This window comes from Conger conger, chromosome 7 (assembly GCF_963514075.1).
Source record: "Conger conger chromosome 7, fConCon1.1, whole genome shotgun sequence".
Lineage (NCBI taxonomy): Eukaryota > Metazoa > Chordata > Actinopteri > Anguilliformes > Congridae > Conger > Conger conger.
In genome coordinates, this window is record NC_083766.1 from 9,575,257 (window position 1) to 9,595,381 (window position 20,125).

The 20,125-nt window shown below is 47.3% G+C and overlaps 1 protein-coding gene across 1 annotated transcript in view; it reads right to left on the minus strand.

Annotated features, from left to right (window-relative positions):
• Positions 1 to 4,305: 4,305 nt before the first annotated feature.
• LOC133132874 (BCAS3 microtubule associated cell migration factor-like) overlaps positions 4,306 to 20,125 on the minus strand; it is a 288,152-nt gene continuing 272,332 nt past the window's right edge. Inside the window, exon 24 of the mRNA XM_061248658.1 lies at positions 4,306 to 5,098. Within this exon, the coding sequence (XP_061104642.1) occupies positions 4,950 to 5,098 (149 nt within the window). The 3' untranslated portion in view covers positions 4,306 to 4,949. The remainder of the gene's footprint in view (positions 5,099 to 20,125) is intronic.

A 20,125-nucleotide genomic window follows, 5' to 3' on the forward strand; every position in this document is an offset into this window, starting at 1 on the left:
TCCGAGATGTAGAATTCTGTTTCTCTCTTTTAATGTTTTAATCTCAATGCAGAGTGTTTGCTATTAAATAACTTCTGAAAGTTTCCTTAATGTTTTTATTTGGGCTTTTTTTGACATGACCAGTCCACGAAAGGTATCGTGCCACTTCATGTTAGTCACATATGAACACGGTGCACCCGAAAAACAGAAATAGGAACCGAGCTATCCTCCTCTTCTCTGAAGCCTATTCTTGTAGGCTCATCAGATATGGAGCAAAATACAAGATTTATACTTGATTTATACTTTTGAATAGTTAATGATTCTTGACAATGTGAAACTGCTGAGTGTACTTGTGTTTGATATGCACTTCGTTGTACGTCGCTCTGGATAAGAGCGTCTGCTAAATGCCATGTAATGTAATGTAACAAATTCTTATACCTGCAAATAACATGCACATTATTGTATTATTGTAACACACTCGCTCCCTCGCACACATGCACACACACACACACACCTGGCACCTGACTCCTTCAAGGCTTCTAAAGAAAACATGCAGCATTCAGCCAGAGCTCATTGAAAGCGCCAGCCACTGAACCGATTTGGGTTTAATTGGTGTGATGAACAAATGGTCCTGCATTCAGCCAGTCTCTGCTGCTGCTTCGCACAGAGCAGAGTTACAGCATCTGGCCTGAGAAAACATAATGCCCCTTAACCATTGGAAATGCAATCTTAACCCGATTGTCCCTTTCCTTGTGCTATCAACTCAATGCTGGAGAGATGCCACAACGGCTGGGAAGATCACTTTCAGATGATCAATAATCTGTTACATCCGAAGGTTGAATTCAATTTCCCTCCATGTTTTGTACACCACGTTTGACCCATTTGCAGCATTACGGATACAAATAATAATAGTTGTGTTCTGTGTACAAATGTAGAATGCTGAATTATGACTACTATAGCCATTATACTGATTCAGGCTCCCAGTAAATACTGCAATGAAACACATGTATAATGAATATTTAGAATAATTTAATTTGTCCCCAATATTATAATTTTCTTGTACAGCTTAATATCACATTTGAGTGCAGCTCCATAAAAAAAAAAATCTTTTGCAAGCATATATAGTGCCCTCCACAACCATTGGGAGTATGTTTTGCAACATATTCAACATTAGAATTCGTGCCCTTTTGTGTTCACCCAACCCTATTAAGCTGTGTGGTCGTGGGTTTAGCTTTTGCTTTTGCCTGCAGTTTGTAGTTTGTCAAAGAAATGTAAGCAATTTAGACTGAAAGAAAATAATTCAATCAGAACCATTGCACATAAATCTGCCATAGAATCATTTGCAGAAAAACAAAAATATTTAAGGCAATACTGCAAGATACTAGCACCAAAAAAACTGGAAAACCTGATTGAGATGTGCAAGTAAGAAAGTAAGTAAAAGAAAGTGAGTGAGTGACCAACTGATGGACAGACGAGGTGAGCCAATAAGGGACTGCAGATGATCCACATCATGCGTAGCACCTCGTGTGTGGAGCCGGGTTAAAGTGGCATCGCAGTTTGGGCAAACATGGCTTCATCAGGAACCGACTCACCTTTTTAACGACGACTCGACTACTGAAGACGGCAGCAGAATGACTGTGGAAGTGCACAGAAGCCTCTTGTCCGCCAACGTACAAGCTAAACGATGCCTCCAGATTCAGTGAGCACACTGCGGCCCAATAGCTGCCAGCACAACCAGTGTTTTGCTGACAAATCTAATGTAATTTTTTATTTTATTTTATTTATTTACCAGGGACAGTGCACATTAATGTAAATGCAGTTGAGTACGCATTCCACCTGCTGAAGGGGAGACTGGAGTCAGAAATCCCTCAAGGCAAGCAGCAGCTGAAAATGGCTGCGGATGATTTCTGATGATTTTGAACAAGCACTATTCTATGCTATAATTCTAAAATGACAAATCTATATACTGTACTGCACAAATCCAGAAGCAAAAGGTAATATTTAGTAATTTTGCCTCATATTCAGTTTTTCATCTCAAACACAAACTGCTTGAGCAAACAGCAAAGACAGCATGTCAGTGTCCCTGTGTGTATGGAGGGCACTGTTATTTATTTGAATGTGCATGTGTATATGGTTCATCCTTATATAAATAATGACATATGGAGGGACCACTACTCGCCAGGAAAATGGTATATTGGACTGGTACATAGAAACTAACATGATATACAGGACTGGCAGAGGAAGGAAGACATTTTAGTGTTTCTTTATATGTGCATAAAAAATACCAATATTGGACATTTTTCAGCAACAGAAGCTTAGATATTTTTGAATTTTTGATAATTGGACAGAGTAATAACAGGAATTATTATGAAATTATTTTAAATAGATCATTGTTAAATAATAGAGTCGGTAAAATTAACACAACATTCACAGTTCAGACAAAAATACCAAAAAAGTGTAAAAAAAAAAAAAAAGGATTAACCCCCCCCCTTGAATGAATGGAAGCAAGTGTCAGTTTGTTGATGCTTTAGTTGGAAGGATTTATAGCAAACTGAAGATCTCTACTGTACAATAGAGACAATACAGGCATTAACAAGCATGATGGGCTCAGAGGGAGTACTATAAACGTACGCCCCCCACAGTCAACAGTTTGACAGCAGGAGCGTCTGAAACCGCCGCTCAACTTTAACCCACATACAGACTTCTGTCCCCTTTCACTGGAACTCAAACCCAAAGTGGCTTTTTGTCATCTCTTTGACACTGAGGAGTTGGGCAGTACGTTTATACGATGTGGCGGCGTTAGAAGCGCCGTGTCTCCTGCCTTTGACTCACAATAGGGGGAGATCCACCACCACCCCCCCCCCCTCCCCAAACAAAACAAAGCAAAACAGTATCTAGCGCACATTAACACGTCAGCGTAGAAATAAAGGGCACATTCATACACGGTCACAGAATGTTCTCATTACGACACATCACTCTATCGCTCCTGGGAAAATAAAAGTCTACGGCGAGCTGACTCACACTGGGCTTTCTCAGAAGTTTATACACAAAGGAGAAGAAAGATGGTAAATAATTACTGAATGAGGCACCAGTCCTCTCCGCAAATGTGTGTGGGGTGGCTGGTGGTGTGTGTGTGGGGGGGGGGGGGGGCCCAGGCAGCCACACTGTCACTAGACCCAACGCATCGCCACACTGTCATGCAGTGCGTTTGTGGCTGGGCAGGGGCTGAGTCATAGGTAGCTGCTCTCTGGGGTTTTGGTTCAGCCTGCCACCAATGCATGTTTGCATTTAAGTCAATATTTATATTCTTTTTTTGCATTGTGAATTCTGGCCAAAATCCCACATGTGCCTATTGGCCGAACTGCAAAATATGTCTGACTAAGTGTTTTAGTCGAGTAATGAGTCATAATTTTTTGCTCTTAAGTACAAAGTATTAGCTCGTTTTAAGTTACCTTTATATAATAAATACAATAAATATCTTGCCCTTTTGGAAAATCTTGAAATGAGTGAAACTGCCATTTTTTGCAATAAGACAAAAGATTAGCAATAGAAATACGATTTTAAGTGTGAATACTTGTGGAAAGTACAGCGCAGGATTTCTTCCACTAAACATGAGGGGCTTGAGTAATTGTTTTTGAAAGCCTTGTGCCAGGTCTTCTCACCCTTAAATAGCAAAACAACGAAGAAGAGGCGTACAGTCAGCACAGAAAAATGAAAACGCATTAACCATCCAGCTGAGCATACTGTGACATCATTCAATTAAAGAGGGGGAAAAATACTCCCACTGGTGTATTCAAAAGCACTGTGTTGTGTGTACTGTCACTCACACCGAAATAATTTCACTCACTGTGGAGTAATGTTACAGGTAATATACTAAGGCTTGTCTGTATCTGTAACTCATCAAAGTCACTGTTTTTTATTTTTATTTTCAATAAACCGCCCCAATTTTTTGCCACTGTGATTTATGTCTGACATACTTCCAGCATGGTGTAACTGCTATCGGCATTCAAAATGTGAAATATTGGTGTTTCTGAGATGTTCACTATATTTAAAAAAATGTCTGCAGATTCCAATAAAATATCTGCACATTAGCTAGCTTACTATCTGTCCAATCAGAAGCTGTGGGAGCTAACTGATGGTCAGTCAACATACAAATATAAATAAGACTTGATACTGACCTTAGGTAGCTATAGCAACAACCTTCCTGCTAACTGCCAACACACACAAATTTCTGACCATTGTCAGATGAAGATCAGACAGATAAAGACAAAAAATGTATTATTTAAAATAAATTATGGAACTTGGAAAAACAAGAAAAACGTAATGTTTTGGTATAGGTTTATCTAGCACATTGTTCATCATTATTTTCAGAAGAATTGATGTTTTCTTTCAGATGTACACACATAGGTGCTGTACTGTTCTGGATCCCCAGGAAACCTACATACTACAGAAGAATGTGTCCAAGTCAAACAACCAAATCAACCCGGTCACTATTTAACAATCGTCACTGCAGAAACCTGGGTCTACAGGTCGCTACACCGGACAGAAAGGAAAAGGAGGAATGGCGAGAGCATCTAGCTGCACATTCACGGTCACCTAGTTTTGGTTCAGTAAGGTCACATGATCGGAGAAAATTGAACCGTCCCTGGACACTCGCCACAGTAAAATGAAAAAAGCAAATATTCGACCCGGCAAAGAAACATAACCGATGGGAACACATCCGTGACGACCCTGACACTGCCACACGCAACATCATCTACACCTCTGAAGCTCTGTCCTGGTACACTCTTTCACTAGGAAGTACAGCGGGTTATTCTGGGAGCAGAACCTCTCGGACCCCCAATGGACGTCTCTCGCCGCGAGGCGGCCATTACAGGAGCTGAAAGACACAAGGACGAGTGTGTGGGAGCGTGAGTGTGGGCCGGGGGGGGTTATGGGGTGTCGGTGTTGGCCTGGCGTTCCGGATTGTTCTAGGGGAATCCGCTGGGGAACAGGCTGAGGGGCTGGCTCTCGTTGGTGGGCAGGGGCGAGCGGTAGCCCTCGAAGCTGCGCGGGATGCTCCCGCTGGTGGAGCCAGAGCTGTTACTGAGCGTCTCGATGCTGCCCTCCCTCTGCAGCTCTGTGGAGCAAACACAGAGGTTAATACCATACCTCACACACACACACACACACACAAACACAGAGGTTAATACCATACCTCACACACACACACACACACACACACACACACACAAACACAGAGGTTAATACCATACCTCACACACACACACACACACACACACACACACACAGGGGTTAATACCATACCTCACACACACACACACACACACACACACAAACACAGAGGTTAATACCATACCTCTCACACTCACACACACACACACACACACACACAAACACAGAGGTTAATACCATACCTCACACACACACACACACACACACACACAGAGGTTAACACCATACCTCACACACACACACACACACACACACACACACCCAGGGCCTCTGTCTCTCACCTACCCACACACATACACACACTCACAGGGGTTGATACCATACCCCCCAACCCAGGGCCTATATCTCTCACCTACTTCTCTCGCCTACACACACACATACACACACACACACACACACACACACACACACACACACACACACACACACACACACAGGGGTTGATACCATACCCCCCAACCCAGGGCCTACATCTCTCACCTACATCTCTCGCCTACACACACACACACACACACAGGGGTTAATACCATACCTCCTCTACCCAGGGCCTACACCTCTCTCCATAAACACACACAAATACGCACACAGGGTTAATACTATACCCCCTACCCAGGCCATACACCTCTCACCCTACACACACAGAACCACACACACACATCTCTCTCCCTACACATATGCGCACACACACAGCACATTACACAAACACACACACGCACATGGCACATTACAAAAACACACGCACACATACATACACACCGCACATTACAGGGTCAGTTCCCTTTCCACACACACAGCACTACACAGAGAACCACACACAGTTTATACAGGTGGTACACAAAAGGTAGCATATATTCTATGTTGAAAACCGCTAAACTAACATTTACATTCAGGTACTAGTTACCATATGATTATGAATTATGGTCAGTAAATCCAGTAAGACTCACGTAAACACTTTGTTTATCATGAAGCATAAGTGAGGTAAAGTGCTGTTTTGGTGGACACAAGCCTTGTTCAAATATGTGGACACATGTTGGTAGACAGATATCTGTGGTAAATTCCATGTCCCACATTTCAGAAATAAACAATTATCCCCAAAGTGCATAGTGGAGCACCTTGGTCAACAGCTTGAACCCATCCCAGTGGCGTGAGGCTTTATCGTCCCAGAGTCCCTCATCTCCAACCGTCTCCCGCATAAATTTCAGAAACACTATAACACAATGTCCCATATTTTCAATACTTCTTACTCCCACGCCCTTCACCCATACAAGGATATTTCATATTCCCCACATTTGGAGGAAAAATCCCTCAGTCTCGAAAACCCTGGTCTGACCCAGAACTCAATCTGGCCAACTCCACACATCTGTCGCAAATAGACAAATAGTGAAATACAGACACACATTGTTAAAGACCGAAAGGGTGAATTGCAAAGACAAATAATGTCTTTTCAGTTCCAAGAAATAAAGAGCCTGTGGCCTGGGGGAGAGGGTTATAGGGCTCTGGGGCCGAACTTGGCAGAGAACTACACGAACGGCTCGTCAGGTGTCTGTTTTACCAGGTCCGAGAAAAAACAAAAAAAAACCCCGAAACCTCCTCCAGTATATCCTCACCACGGTTTCTCCGCCTGACGGAGCGTTAAAAAACCCCTTTATTAGCGAGCGATTAAGAAATGAGGGCAACGCATTTCGGATTCGGTAAGTGGAAGCAGCTGGCGGCGTCCCGGCGCGGTAGTCGGGGGAACGCTCGGATTACGCCGTCCCGGGCCGCGGCGTACTTCCCCTTCCTGCGCGGAGCGTCCGCTCGTTCGTTCGCCGGGGCCCTCTGCGGATCCGGCATCTGGCCGGCCAAATCACTTCCATTCTCGTCCGGGATACGCGCCCCGCGCTCGTGCCGTTTCCTGTGGAAACGACCGTTTTACTGCGGGACAGCGTGTTTTACACACCCCGGGTCGTGACACGCCGCCTCGCCCCGGGCCGGGAGGAGGTTTTCCGGGGGTCCGGAGGCTGTTTTTACTTTATCTCGTATTATTTTCGCGGGCCGCGGGGCCGAAGGTAGTAACTTCGCAGGTCAGTTTCTTATTGCGTCAGGGCCGCGCTGACCTTCTGGAATGTTCGCAGCGGGATCTCATGACAGGAAAAGGCTTTCTTGCGAGTCTGTGAAACACTGTAGCGTGATTCCTTGTGACCTTTGTTTTGCTACACGACTGTGAGAAGCTGGCTGAGGACTGCGGGGGTCAGGGGATGGACCAGGCGTGGTATGAGGCCTGTGAGGTTGTGCTCGAGGTGCCAATGGTACACTGAGATAGTTATACAACAGGCCCCTGCCTTAAGTGTTAAAGGAATACACCAACATTTTGGGAAATATACCTTTTTGCCGACTTACCCAGACTTAAGAGGAGATGTTCGATTTCATTTTCACTTTTGTGCATTCACTGGCTCAGTTTCCATGTTAGCATAACGTGTTAGCTTAGCATTAATACTTGTCAATAGTCTATCTCCTTCAAAGTGAAGAAATACACCTAACAGCAACTCCGAAGTTGTCCTACTTACACAAGGTATCATGTGTATTTGAAATTTGAAATACGTGTGGGAAGAAATTGTAAAAATGAGAGACGTTTTCAGAGACCTTCACTGCGCTCAACCTTTAAGAAAGTTCCAAGATATTACATTACAGTTACTGTACTTACAGTTACAATAAACTTATAGTTGATTAGACTAAGCAGGGGACAATCCCCCTCTGTCCCAAGGCCCAACAGCTGCACAGATGTTTTTGTGGCTAACCTTCCGGGTCCCAGTCAAGCACCTTACCCACTAGGAGACATGCTGCCCCAAGATGGACTAGGTCCTGGAGTGTAGCTGCACTGCAAAATGATGCATAACATTAATATATCTTAATAATACCACAGTCCACCACCCCCTGACAGCTATGCACATCCTGTCCCAACATCACAGAACACATGGAGATACAAAGCACTGCGCCCTCGGAGAACTTCCAGAAAAATCTGTGCAATACCCACAGTTGTCCAACGGCTTCCACCCACTGGAACGAGTGCTCTTCCCAGGCCGTATCTGAACCCCAGTCCGTGTGGAAGCAGACGGAGAGCGGGTCCACCAGACCAGCGTGCGCCGGAAAGCCCCGCCTGAGCGCTGAGCCGTGGCCAGCGGCGAACGTTGAGGATCGTATCGCGCTGACCTCACCGGTCCCACACAAGAGGAATGGTGTCCCTGACACGGGGGTTAGCCACGTGTAACGAAAGCCACGAGACGGGCCCGGCGTAGGTGGACCATCAATTGCCCTCTCCTGACGAAGCCCTCTCATGGTTCGCAGATGGGGGCCGGGGTGGGGGGGGGGGGGGGGGGGGGAGGGGTGTTTGTTTGCTTTGGTGAGAGAGCATAACTCACGCGCCCCTCTGACGGGCGCTCGTAAATCGTACAGTAGGGTTTGAAGTGAACGGAACGTGCCGGAGCGGAGGCGGGAGTCTGCTTATCCTCAGGCGCCGCCGAAACCCGCCAGACGCTCCCGTGCGCGCGGGGAAACGAAAGCGCGCACATCTGAGGAGCGTCGAAGGGGCGCGCGGGGGGGCGCGGGCGGCCATCAATCTCCCGCACGCCGAGCCTCCTTCACCTCTCCGGTCGGAGTCCACACCTGGGACGCATTCCCCCCCGAATGCTGGGTCGCGCGGGGTTTTCGGCCGGAGTCATCCCCGGGTCACGGTTGTCAGGCAGGAGTTACACCGAGCCGCGGTTCGACGGGAAGCGCCTCTTTACCGCCACGGAAGACGCGCAGGAAACCCGACTCCTGGTTAGCTTCGCGTGGTAAATAACCCCGCGTACGTTTTCTTTATCTCCGACGGGGGGGGGGGAGGGGAGACGCTCGACGTACACCGTGGATTTTCACCCAATATTCCCTTCCCTCGCCTCTTTTAATGAAAACCCGCACGACATGCGGGTCAGCTGAATCTACCCCGGCCGAATGCCAAAGTCACGGAAGAGGAAAATGGCTACTGTTTCACGGCTTCTCGGTCGTTCGTCCTCACATGCATTTATATACATTTTAGCGGCCCGGAGGATTTAGCGGTAATCTGCAAATGATATCACTTTCCTGGTCCCCCCCCCTAAGTTCCATTCTCCCGGCTCTAGACCGGCAGGAATGCGAGCGTGGCGCATTATTGTAAAAGATATAAGCCGCTGAATACCGCTAAAGACTTACACGCCTCTCTAGTGCAGCCTAATCCGACCCTTTGTGTGACTCATACCAGATATTCACCCAAAGGTATTTAGGTTAACCTTTCGCATTCTCGCTCATTCCACTCTGTTCGACGGAGGCTTCTGGGTGGTGTTAGAGGGTTTTTTTTTGTTAATTGCTCGTGCATTGTTTCGTCTGGCTGACGTCACACGCTCGATCACACAGACGCCGATGGAAAGAGAGAAAAACCTCTGGAATTTTGGATTTTACACGTTTCTTTTGTTCAAGTGTGTGAGGTTAAACAGCCTGGCGCATTGCGGGGCCGCAACACGACCGCCGACACAACCTCGAGAGTTCAGCGCTAGAATGTGCACATATGGTCAGCTGTGGTCCTCTCCTGTGAAATGGTCCTAATCCTCTTACACTTACTTCTTCTCACTCTGTCCGGCTAAGAGACAGGAAAGCCACTCTTTCACGTTAAAACGCCTATTGTTTGCACCTAAACAGGCTTCTACACACAACCCCGGAACATCAACCCAGGGCTTGCTGCACCACAAAGGTAGGCCCCAGCCCAGCCCAGCCCCCCGCCCCCCACTACCCCACGACCCCCCCATACCTCCCGTCCGCCCCCCGAAACGTCCTGCTGATTTAGAACACATTTCTGCACCGGGCGGCTCACGGTGACGGAGATATATTGAATTCAGCATTAAGGAGAAAGGAAATAGTGATCAAAGGGGACATGGGGGCTCTTAATCAGCGGGTTTGTGCCAGGGTAAATGTGAAGGAGCCCTCCCCCCCCTCAGCCTCCATCCATACATCCTCCGTCGGGCCGGCCTGCAGAGGGGAGCCGGGATGGAGGCGGTAACCCACACCGGCACTGTACTTATCCTGTCTGATTTGTTTTTGTGTTTTAACTTTAATCTCGCCCCGGTCCCCAGCTGGATCTGGTTAACGCTCTCACGTCACATTCCTCTTCGGCCGGGGCCGTCGTCCCCTGCAAGACGGACGGCCCTGCGCTTGATCTACAATCAGGGCTCATTAGGGCCCCGCTCCCCAATCAACTCCCCCGTCCTCCCCCCTTCCACAGAGCATGTGACCTCACTCTGGCGAATTCTGCCCCCCCTGTGAGCTCGCTGCTGCCACACCCCACCCCCACCCCCACACCCCCCTCTCCCCTCCACCAGGGTACTGTAGCCCTGTGGGCCTGGGCTTTCATCACCAACGTCCCACGCTGCTGAAGTGCAGGAGCCAGGGCACCGCTGGCACCGCTATGCCAGCTTCTGCTTGCTGGACCCCACGTTACGCGGCGGAGCTCTAGCGCCAAGGCACTGATCCTGGATCAGCGGCCATATTGCTTCACAGAATGTCTGGGGTTAGGATCAAAGGGCGGATAACTGATTGTAGATCAGTTGCTTGGAAAACAAGGTGTCGAGAGTTACTTCCAGACTTACGCAAAGACAAACAGGAATACTAACTGCCTTATTTAATCTCTCTCTTTAAAGCGGTATTTATTCATTATAAGGCGTGGAACTGTTTTATGCACAATATGAAATAGCAGCGGAAGCTTCAGCTCCAAGTCATATTAGGCATTTTGCCCATGTATAAAATAGCAAATTATTTACATTTAAATGATACAATTCAATACTTCAGTGCTACTGTGGAGAATAATGTTGCTAGATATGAAAGCAATGCTCAACTGCCCAGAAAGGACAACAGCTTTTAACTCACTGAATAAATGATGCAACCTCTCCAGCATGTTTGTCAGGTTAGCTGACCTTACTCAGTTGAGTCTAGCACTTATTATCACACAGATATGGCCTTTAAGCACATCTGTTATCTATTCCATAGTACTACTGCACTTTGCATCCTTTATGAAACCACTTATATACTTAATGCAATAAACATACGTCGATACCTGGGTTTTACACACACACATACACACACACACTCAATGTGGTCTCTACGTGGGGTACTTGCATCCATATCCAGTAATCCATGGAGAGATTACAGCCATTAATATACATAGTCCCCCCCCATACATAGTGGACCAAAAGTAACTGGTCAAAGTAACAAGTTAAATAATGTTACCTAATTTAGTACTTGGTTGCACAACCTTTGGATTTGATGCTTTAGGTCTGCGACCCCTCTCCATCTCCATCGCTGGGGGATGCTCTCCCAGGCCTGTACTGCAGCCATCTTCAGCTCCTGTTCATTTTAGGGGGATTCCCTCAGTCTAGTCTTCACCAAGCGAAATGTATGTTCAATTGGATTCAGGTCAGGGGATCGACTTGACCAGTCAAGAACATTCCACTTTTTGACCCTAAAAAAGTCCTTGGTTGCTTTAGCAGTATGTTTGGCCAAATGGCCAAATGCCATTAATGTTTGGGGTCATTGTCCTGCTGCATGTTGAAGATCTGTCCAATGAGTGTTGAGTCATTTGGTTGGATCCGAGCAGATGCCTGTGTACACTTCAGAATTCAATCTGTTGCTGCCATCAGCAGTCACATCATTAGTAAAGACGACTGAGCCAGTTCCAGTGGCAGCCATCCACGCCCAAACCATAACAGTACCTCCACCATGTTATACAGATGAGTGGGGTGCTTTGGATCATCAGCGGTTCCTTTCTTTCTCCACACTTTATTCTTTTCTTCACTTTGGTACAAGTTAATACTCGGTGTGTTTGGGCCAGAACTGTTAATGTACTTTACCTTAACCTGGCCTTTTTGCTCTTGAGGCTTACCAGTGGTTTTTGCCTTTTGGGGAAAATCCTCTGAGGTTATGCTTGCATAGCGTTCTGTTTATTTTGGTTTTTGACACATCTATGTCCACATCCTGGACCACATCTTGATCTGGTTGACAGTTGAAAAGGGTTTTTTCACAAGTGAAAATATTCTTACCTCATCCAGTGCAGTGGTCTGTGGTGAACCAGGTTGTTTGCTATTGCTCAGCTCATCAGTGCATTCTTGGTTCTTGGTTCAATGTACCAAACTGTTGATTTTGACACATGCAAATGTTTTGGCCGTGTCTCTGATTCATTCAGATTTTTCCACCCCATAATGGGATGATTTACTGGCATTGACACTTCTTTGGGCCTCATGTTGAACGTCAATAGCAACTCCAGATGCACATTCCGTCCCGGGAATCAACTCGTTTTGTTAGCCTTGTGAATGAACTAATGATGCAACAACACACAGCTGTCTAAGAAACCGTTGATCGGCCAACAGTCGAATTACATTTGGTCCCAGCCAAAAGGGCTGCAATTCTGACATGGTTCACCTGATATGGATGTACAGTTCTGTGTATTATTGTCAAACAAATAAATGTTAAATTCGGGTAGATGGAGACCACACAACTAGACTTTTATCTTCATGAAAACCAACTGCTGTAGAGCTAAGACTCAGTGTACAGTACTACAGTATCCAGTAAGACCCTTCTCAGGCCGTTGTGGTTGTGATTATTAGCATGAAACTATAATAAGAATGGTACATTTCATTGAATATATATCTGTGCTAGTAATCTGTTGCTAGAAGGCTCATGCAGCCTTGTGCGTCAGGTACACACTTTATTTCAAAAAATGAAAAAGAAGGACAGTAGACAGTCCTCCATCCTAATGTATTTTTTATGAATAGGGGGAAAGCAGACATGGTTACACAGTGAGGTCCATAAGTATTTGGACAGTGACACAATTTTAAAGGGTTTAATTCCTACATGTTTCACTCCATATGGATGTAAATCCCCTCAAAATCAAGCTGACAGTCTACACTTTCATTTGAGAATATTTGCATCCTGGTTCATTCACATGGAGTGAACCCTGCAGGGTAAATGACAGCCCTTTAAAATTGTGTCACGGTCCAAAAACTTACGGACCTCACTGCGCATGATGGGATCACAGTACAGAAACTGTCAAAGCTGAGAATCCAACCTCAGGCTCAACGGGAGGATCGGTATATCGGCTTGAGATTTGGACTACCCCCCCTTAGAGCGGTCCGGAGGAGAACCGGGAACGGAACATGCGCGTCGGCAAGCGTACAGAATTCACACTTTCCAGGGCCTCCCGCCCCCCGAATGTTTATCCGTTCGGACAAACGGAGCAGCGTCGGCGACAGCTGAAGGGGACGCCTCCCTATGTCTTCAGACAGGCGCGCGCGCGGCTGAAAGCGCCGCGGTGTTGTGCTGAGGACGGAGGTTTTTTCACGCAGCCGAGTCGGGCCGCATTACGTCAGGCTCGGCCCGGTGCGGTCCTGCAGAGGCGCCGATAGCCGCACGGCCCTGCGAACGCGCCCAGGCCTCTGTAGCTCGCTGTCTGCCAGCGGCCTGGGGGGGTTCACCCACTCTGAGCCCCGGTGTTTGGGTGGAGGAGGGGCCGCGGCGGCGCTAATCAACACCGCTGCCCGCTCTACAGATCCCCCCCCCCCCCCCCCCCCCCCGTGCCCTTCTCCTCTCCCTCTCTGACAGGGCGAGAGAAGACCGGCTCCAGCCAGAAATGACACCTCCGAACTACAGACCTGCCGCAGCCGGGCGCTATGTGACGTTAGCGAGTGCAGGTTCAAGTGCGCAGACCAAGTGTGCACTGGGTTCCCGTTCAAGAGCACTCCGTGTAACACAGCTGTGTTCAGCCTATCTGGGGAGAGAGTCACACAGACACACTGATCTGTGGTCAGTCACATTTTCTCTGTACACAGGGCTGTGCTCTGTCAAGATAGCAGTGTGGGGACACACTGATCTGAGACCAGCCAGAGCTTCACTATACATATGGCTGCACGTTATCAAGATACATAACCACAGTGTGCAGGCACACTGATCTGAGGTCAGTCACAGTTTCACTATACACACGGGCAGCACTCTATCAAGATAGAGCAGTGTACAGACACACTGATCTGAGGCCAGTCACAGTCTCACTGTACACAGGGGCTGCGCTCTATCAAGATAGCGCAGTGTACAGACACACTGATCTGAGGCCAGTCACAGTCTCACTGTACACAGGTGCTGCTGCACTCAAAAGAGCAGTGTGCAGATACACTGATCTGAGGTCAGTCACAGTCTCACTGTACACAGGGGCAGCACTCTATCAAGATAGCGCAGTGTGCAGATACACTGATCTGAGGCCAGTCACAGTCTCACTGTACACAGGGGCAGCACTCAATCAAGATAGCGCAGTGTGCAGATACACTGATCTGAGGCCAGTCACAGTCTCACTGTACACAGGGGCAGCACTCAATCAAGATAGCGCAGTGTGCAGATACACTGATCTGAGGCCAGTCACAGTCTCACTGTACACAGGTGCTGCACTCAATCAAGATAGCGCAGTGTGCAGATACACTGATCTGAGGTCAGTGAGCTCTGTGGCCTTTCCTCGAAAGAGAGCAGCGGAGGAGGCCGAGATCAAGCGTCTCCGCAGCGACCGGACCGGCCGTCTGCTCTCTTTTACACCGTCTTTCTGCAATCTTGCCATTTATTATCCTATCTTTAATTCATGCTCCATTATTTATTCATACGCATAGTAACGTATGTATATCTACCAAGCAACGTACCAGTAAAAATATGCACCGAGAAAAGAATTGAATACACACACACATTTATATTTAAATCTAGCCATCTGAAAATGATTTGTTTCGTTCCTAATTATAAACAAAACAAGATAATAACAAGATGAAATATTATAAAATATCATATTTTGGTAATGCACAACATATGATGTGCTTACAATCTTATGTATTAGAACAGCATGTGTCATATACAGTAAAAGGAACAATTATGGGTGGATGGAACACATCACTCCTGACAGTTAGCCTGTGGCCAAGTATTTCACATGCTGTCTTGTGTGTCTTACTAATGTGCATTTTACTGTGTGTGTGTGTGTGTGTGTGTGTGTGTGTGTGTGTCTTATGTCTTACTAACGTGCATCTTACTGCATGTGTGTGCCTTATTGTGTCTTACTAATGAGCGTCTTACTGTGTATGTGTTTGTCTTACTAATGTCCGCTTTACTGTGTGTGTGTCTTACCGTGTCTTACTGCATGTGTGTGACTTACAAATGTGTGCCTTACTGTGTGTGTGCGTGTCTCACTGTGTCTTACTAATGTGTGCCTTACTAAGCGTGTGTTTGTCTTACTAATGTGCGTCTTACTCTGAGTGTGTCTTATCGTGTCTTACTCGTGTGTATGACAAATGTGCGCCTTTCTTTGGGTGTGTGTGTGTGTGTGTGTGTGTGTGTGTCTTACCGAGTCCAACTAAAACCCAAAGTGTCTGCGGTTCACAAACAAAACCAGGGCAAGAAGATAAAACATATCTGTTTACGACATTCCGCTCTCTTGCCATCTCTCTCTCTCTGTCTCTCCATCCATCTCTCCATCGCTCTCTCAGAAACCCCGCGTTCCGTTCGGCTCTCCCTTAAGCAAGCCGTTAAAAGCACTTTCTGAAACCGTTCACAAAAAAGCCCATTTACTGCAGGGCCCGGCTCCTTCCCCCCCCACCCCTCCCGCCCCTACCCCTGCCCCCCTCGCCCCGCTCACTCCCCCCCTTCCTGCTGGGCGCTGCCGGCCGGGCGGCAGAAACGCGGCCGGGATAAACGATACGATGTCAGCCCGGCCCGACGTGTGGGAGAAAGGCGGAACGCCGTGTGGGAGAAAGGGGGAACGCCGTGCGGGAGGAAGGCGGAACGGCGCCGGGGCCCTGAATGCGGGGGATTCTTATTCATCGTCTCACACCGTCGCCGCGCATTACTCTCAAGCGCCCGGCTCGCCGCGGAGAGCGACCCCGGGAAGAAAGGCCGAGTGCCGAGGGGAGGAGTAACGATTGTGCTCTCCTTTCACACTCCAGTCGCTCCTCACAGCACCGCGCTCCTCGGCCGCGGCCGGGCTTTTTTTAGCCGCCGCTCCGTAAGTGTCTCTCAGCGGCAGAGTGCACTTCTTCCCCCGGGCGGGCCCTGGAGGGGCGCAACAAAGTGATCAACAAATACTCTCACAAAGTATCCAAAAAACTGGAAGCAGGACGGGAGGGGAGTGTGAGAGACGGCGCTCGCAGTGTTGGCCGGCACCTCCAGTTCTGCACTTCTGACACTACAGTACAAGCGGCATATCAAACGCCAGCATACACTCGGATAGCTGGCCTACTAGCAGCGGTTTCTGGAAACTTCCATCTCGTTACAAAGGGCTATTGACATTTGACACACATGGCAATGACATCCTGTCAGGAGAAAGATACACCTCCTGACGCGCGTTCGATGTTAGCTAATGCCCTCTGTCTCGAACGCGTGTCTGGTGATGGACTCTCTGCACCTTGCCTCTCAGGAGAGCTCAGGCAAAGATAGTAATCTCAACCATCAGCCCATATTCTGCTTCAGCGTAGCCGCACGAGAGACATGGGAAGAGCCATGAGCATGCGTACTTCCTCTCTGAGATAAGCCTAAGAAAGCATTCCATTTCAAGACACTGCGCATGTGCGACGGTGAACAACTGCGAGACAAAAATGTCTTTGGGTGAAATATAACGCTATATCTCACCCAAATAAACCTTACATTTCATATCTAACAATCTAGGCTATCCAACGACGCATGCAAACCCAATAAGGCCGCGAAAAGTACAGATCAACAGCTCATCAAAAGAAACTTTCACGTAGGGACCCATTGTAAAACATGAGTTCTGCATAAGCAGCATGAGAGCGGAGCTATTTAGCCTCTCGGCAAGACCTCTCTATCGTTGCTCTCTGTCTCAGGTGATGAGCACAGCAGAGGGAGGGAGAGAGAGTGAGATCTGGGGCGTGATGGGTGAAGAGGTAGAGGTGACAGATGAGTGCTGAGTATTGCGTGCGTGTCGGGGAGGTGGAGGGTGCGCAGGTAGCCTGGGAACCGCTAGCTATTTCTCAACATGTAGCACCCTCCATCGTGTTTCCTCAGGGATAAAAGGAGTGGGGTGAATTGAAATGGACGCACCCCCGTTTTCATCATCTTTTTTAAAATTCCCCCCAAAATTTCTCGACCCAGGAAGGGCTCCGTATGCAGACTCGATTACGACACTGCGAGGCAGATTGCGAGGTAACTCGACGATTACATCACGGGACATACGACACGGATCATTTGATGGGTATCGCTCCATTGCCGACCTCTGGATGGGCATGGGTGAAAATGTGATACCCGTCACACTTCATTTCACAAATGGCTTTAGCGCGGGTTAGAGCCTCGTCTTCTCCCTGGACACCCCTCATGTACAGTCACTAACTACTAATAATACAGACTGTCTGTTACACAGCGGGAGGGGAGAGACTGTTAAAAAGAGGCCTTGTATTAATAATGTATGACCTGCCCAAGCTCCAGGGCCTCCAAACTGACAGAGACAGATCATTCTGATTAGGTGCCTCACAGACCTGGATCAAATACGTAATCGTTTTGGATTCAAATACTTTTCTGCGCTCGACTGAACTTGCCTGGCGCAGGCGAGCTAACCAAGCGGACCAGAAGGCAGGGTTTGGACTTTATGAGAGTATTTCATAGGTTCCAATACACCAGACACGCTCAGTAAAGCGTAGGAAAACATTACCTGATGTAAAATCCAGCTATGCCAGGCTTGACCTGTTCGGAAATGAAGCTGGTCATAAGCTGGTCCAGCTGGGTATGAGGTGGTCAACTAGCATGGCCAAGCTGGTCATAAAACTGGTCTTGGTGGGTATGAGCTGGTCAACCAGCAAGTGCTGGTAGCTTGTCTGTTTGACCAGCGAGCAGCTGTTTCAAAACACAGCTTGAGCTGGTCGACCATGTGAAGATGGAAGCTGGTCTGAACTGGTTAACCAGCTAAACCATGCTGAGCTGGGAGCTGGTCTGAACTGGTTAACCAGCTAAACCATGTGGAGCTGGGAGCTGGTCTGAACTGGTTAACCAGCTAAACCATGCTGAGCTGGGAGCTGGTCTGAACTGGTCAACCAGCTAAACCATGCTGAGTTGGGAGCTGGTCTGAACTGGTTAACCAGCTAAATCATGCTGAGCTGGGAGCTGGTCTGAACTGGTTAACCAGCTAAACCATGCTGAGCTGGGAGCTGGTCTGAACTGGTCAACCAGCTACCAGCTGTTTCAAAACCTAGCCTGAGCTGTTTTTTCCAGCAAGGTTCGAATCCAAAACAATGACGTATTTGACCCAGGCCTGGTACTTCAACAGAACATCAGAAAAAGCCACTGTGCACAACTTCAGAACAGCCTCTGCTTCACTGCAAAGAACAGTATTTATTTGGCTAGCTCGTCGTCACTCCTGACCTGAAATGAGCGGAATAATTCAGTCTGAACGTTGTAGCGTGGCAGGCTGCTACCCAGGCCCCCGTAGTGCTACCCGGCTCTGTGTTGCTCTTGAGATGGCTATCAGCGTTACAACAAACCGCCGTATCAAAGCGCTCCCTCAGATAATAGATCTCATTTTTGCAGATGAATGCTAGCAACAATGTCCAATTTAAACATCCTGTATTTGCATATGACTTCATGCACAGGCTTGGTCAACAAAAGGGGTTTTCATGGAAAAGAGGGCCTGTAATCTTCCTACGGCAAATTTTACAGCTCAATTAGACTTTTAACAACAATTCATAATTGTACGGTGAAATTTGATTTGGCTGAGTGCCACTACATTGCAGAGTGCATGGTCGTTTGAGAGCACAAAATCCCCTCAGAAGTAACAGGAAAACATAGGGTTCGGAATAATAATCTTTGTATGCTGTGATGTCTAGAAAGACTTGTATGTAAAGATGGGCAGCCATTGAGATATTTATTCACATGTACAGATATGCAATTGTGGAAAAAAAAACATACGCAGGTAAATACCATGTAATAACAGCTGATTGTCTGCACTTATGTCTCATATTAATACTTTGATCTCAAATCCAAATACCTTAACCCCTTAAGGGCGGATGCTACCTGTGTGTTGCATCTCCCTTAACAGACGGATGTGACCTGTGTGCTACATCTCCCTTAACAGACGGATGTGACCTGTGCGTTACATCTCCCTTAACAGACGGATGTGACCTGTGTGCTACATCTCCCTCAACAGACGGATGTGACCTGTGTGCTACATCTCCCTCAACAGACGGATGTGACCTGTGTGTTACATCACCCTTAACAGACGGATGTGACCTGTGTGCTACATCTCCCTCAACAGACGGATGTGACCTGTGCGTTACATCTCCCTCAACAGGCAGAAGCGACGCCAGCGTTGTGTTTGATCATAGGACCGTTTTTCAAGACACATGACCGTTGAAATGCATTATGATTCCTCGGCCTTTCTATGGGTTTCCTATAGGGTGCATTAGTCCATAACGGGTTAAGTATATAGCAAACAAATAACAAATTTCACTCTACCACTACCATACTTATTAGAGCACACTGTAAATACACATACAGAATCTGTTGGTGTCTCTTAATGATGAACTGAATGTTTGTAGTCTTGAAAGGTATACATACAGGCTCCTATCACGCTGATTCAATGTAAAGACATGGGAAAGCATACAGATCTGCAGACCTGGGGAGATGCCCAGGTTCACACATCAGTAGAGACGTGAGAATTTACACATGCAGACCTGTACAGTTTCATAAATGGAAATGCATTGCTGTATATATATCAACATATTTATCTGCAGAGATAAGCTTAGACGTATATGAACACACAAAGCTGTGTAAATGTACACAGAGGTATGTAATGTTAAATGAATAAAGACTTACGTAGATGTAGCTACGTGTAGCGGTGTGGACACGCATAGCT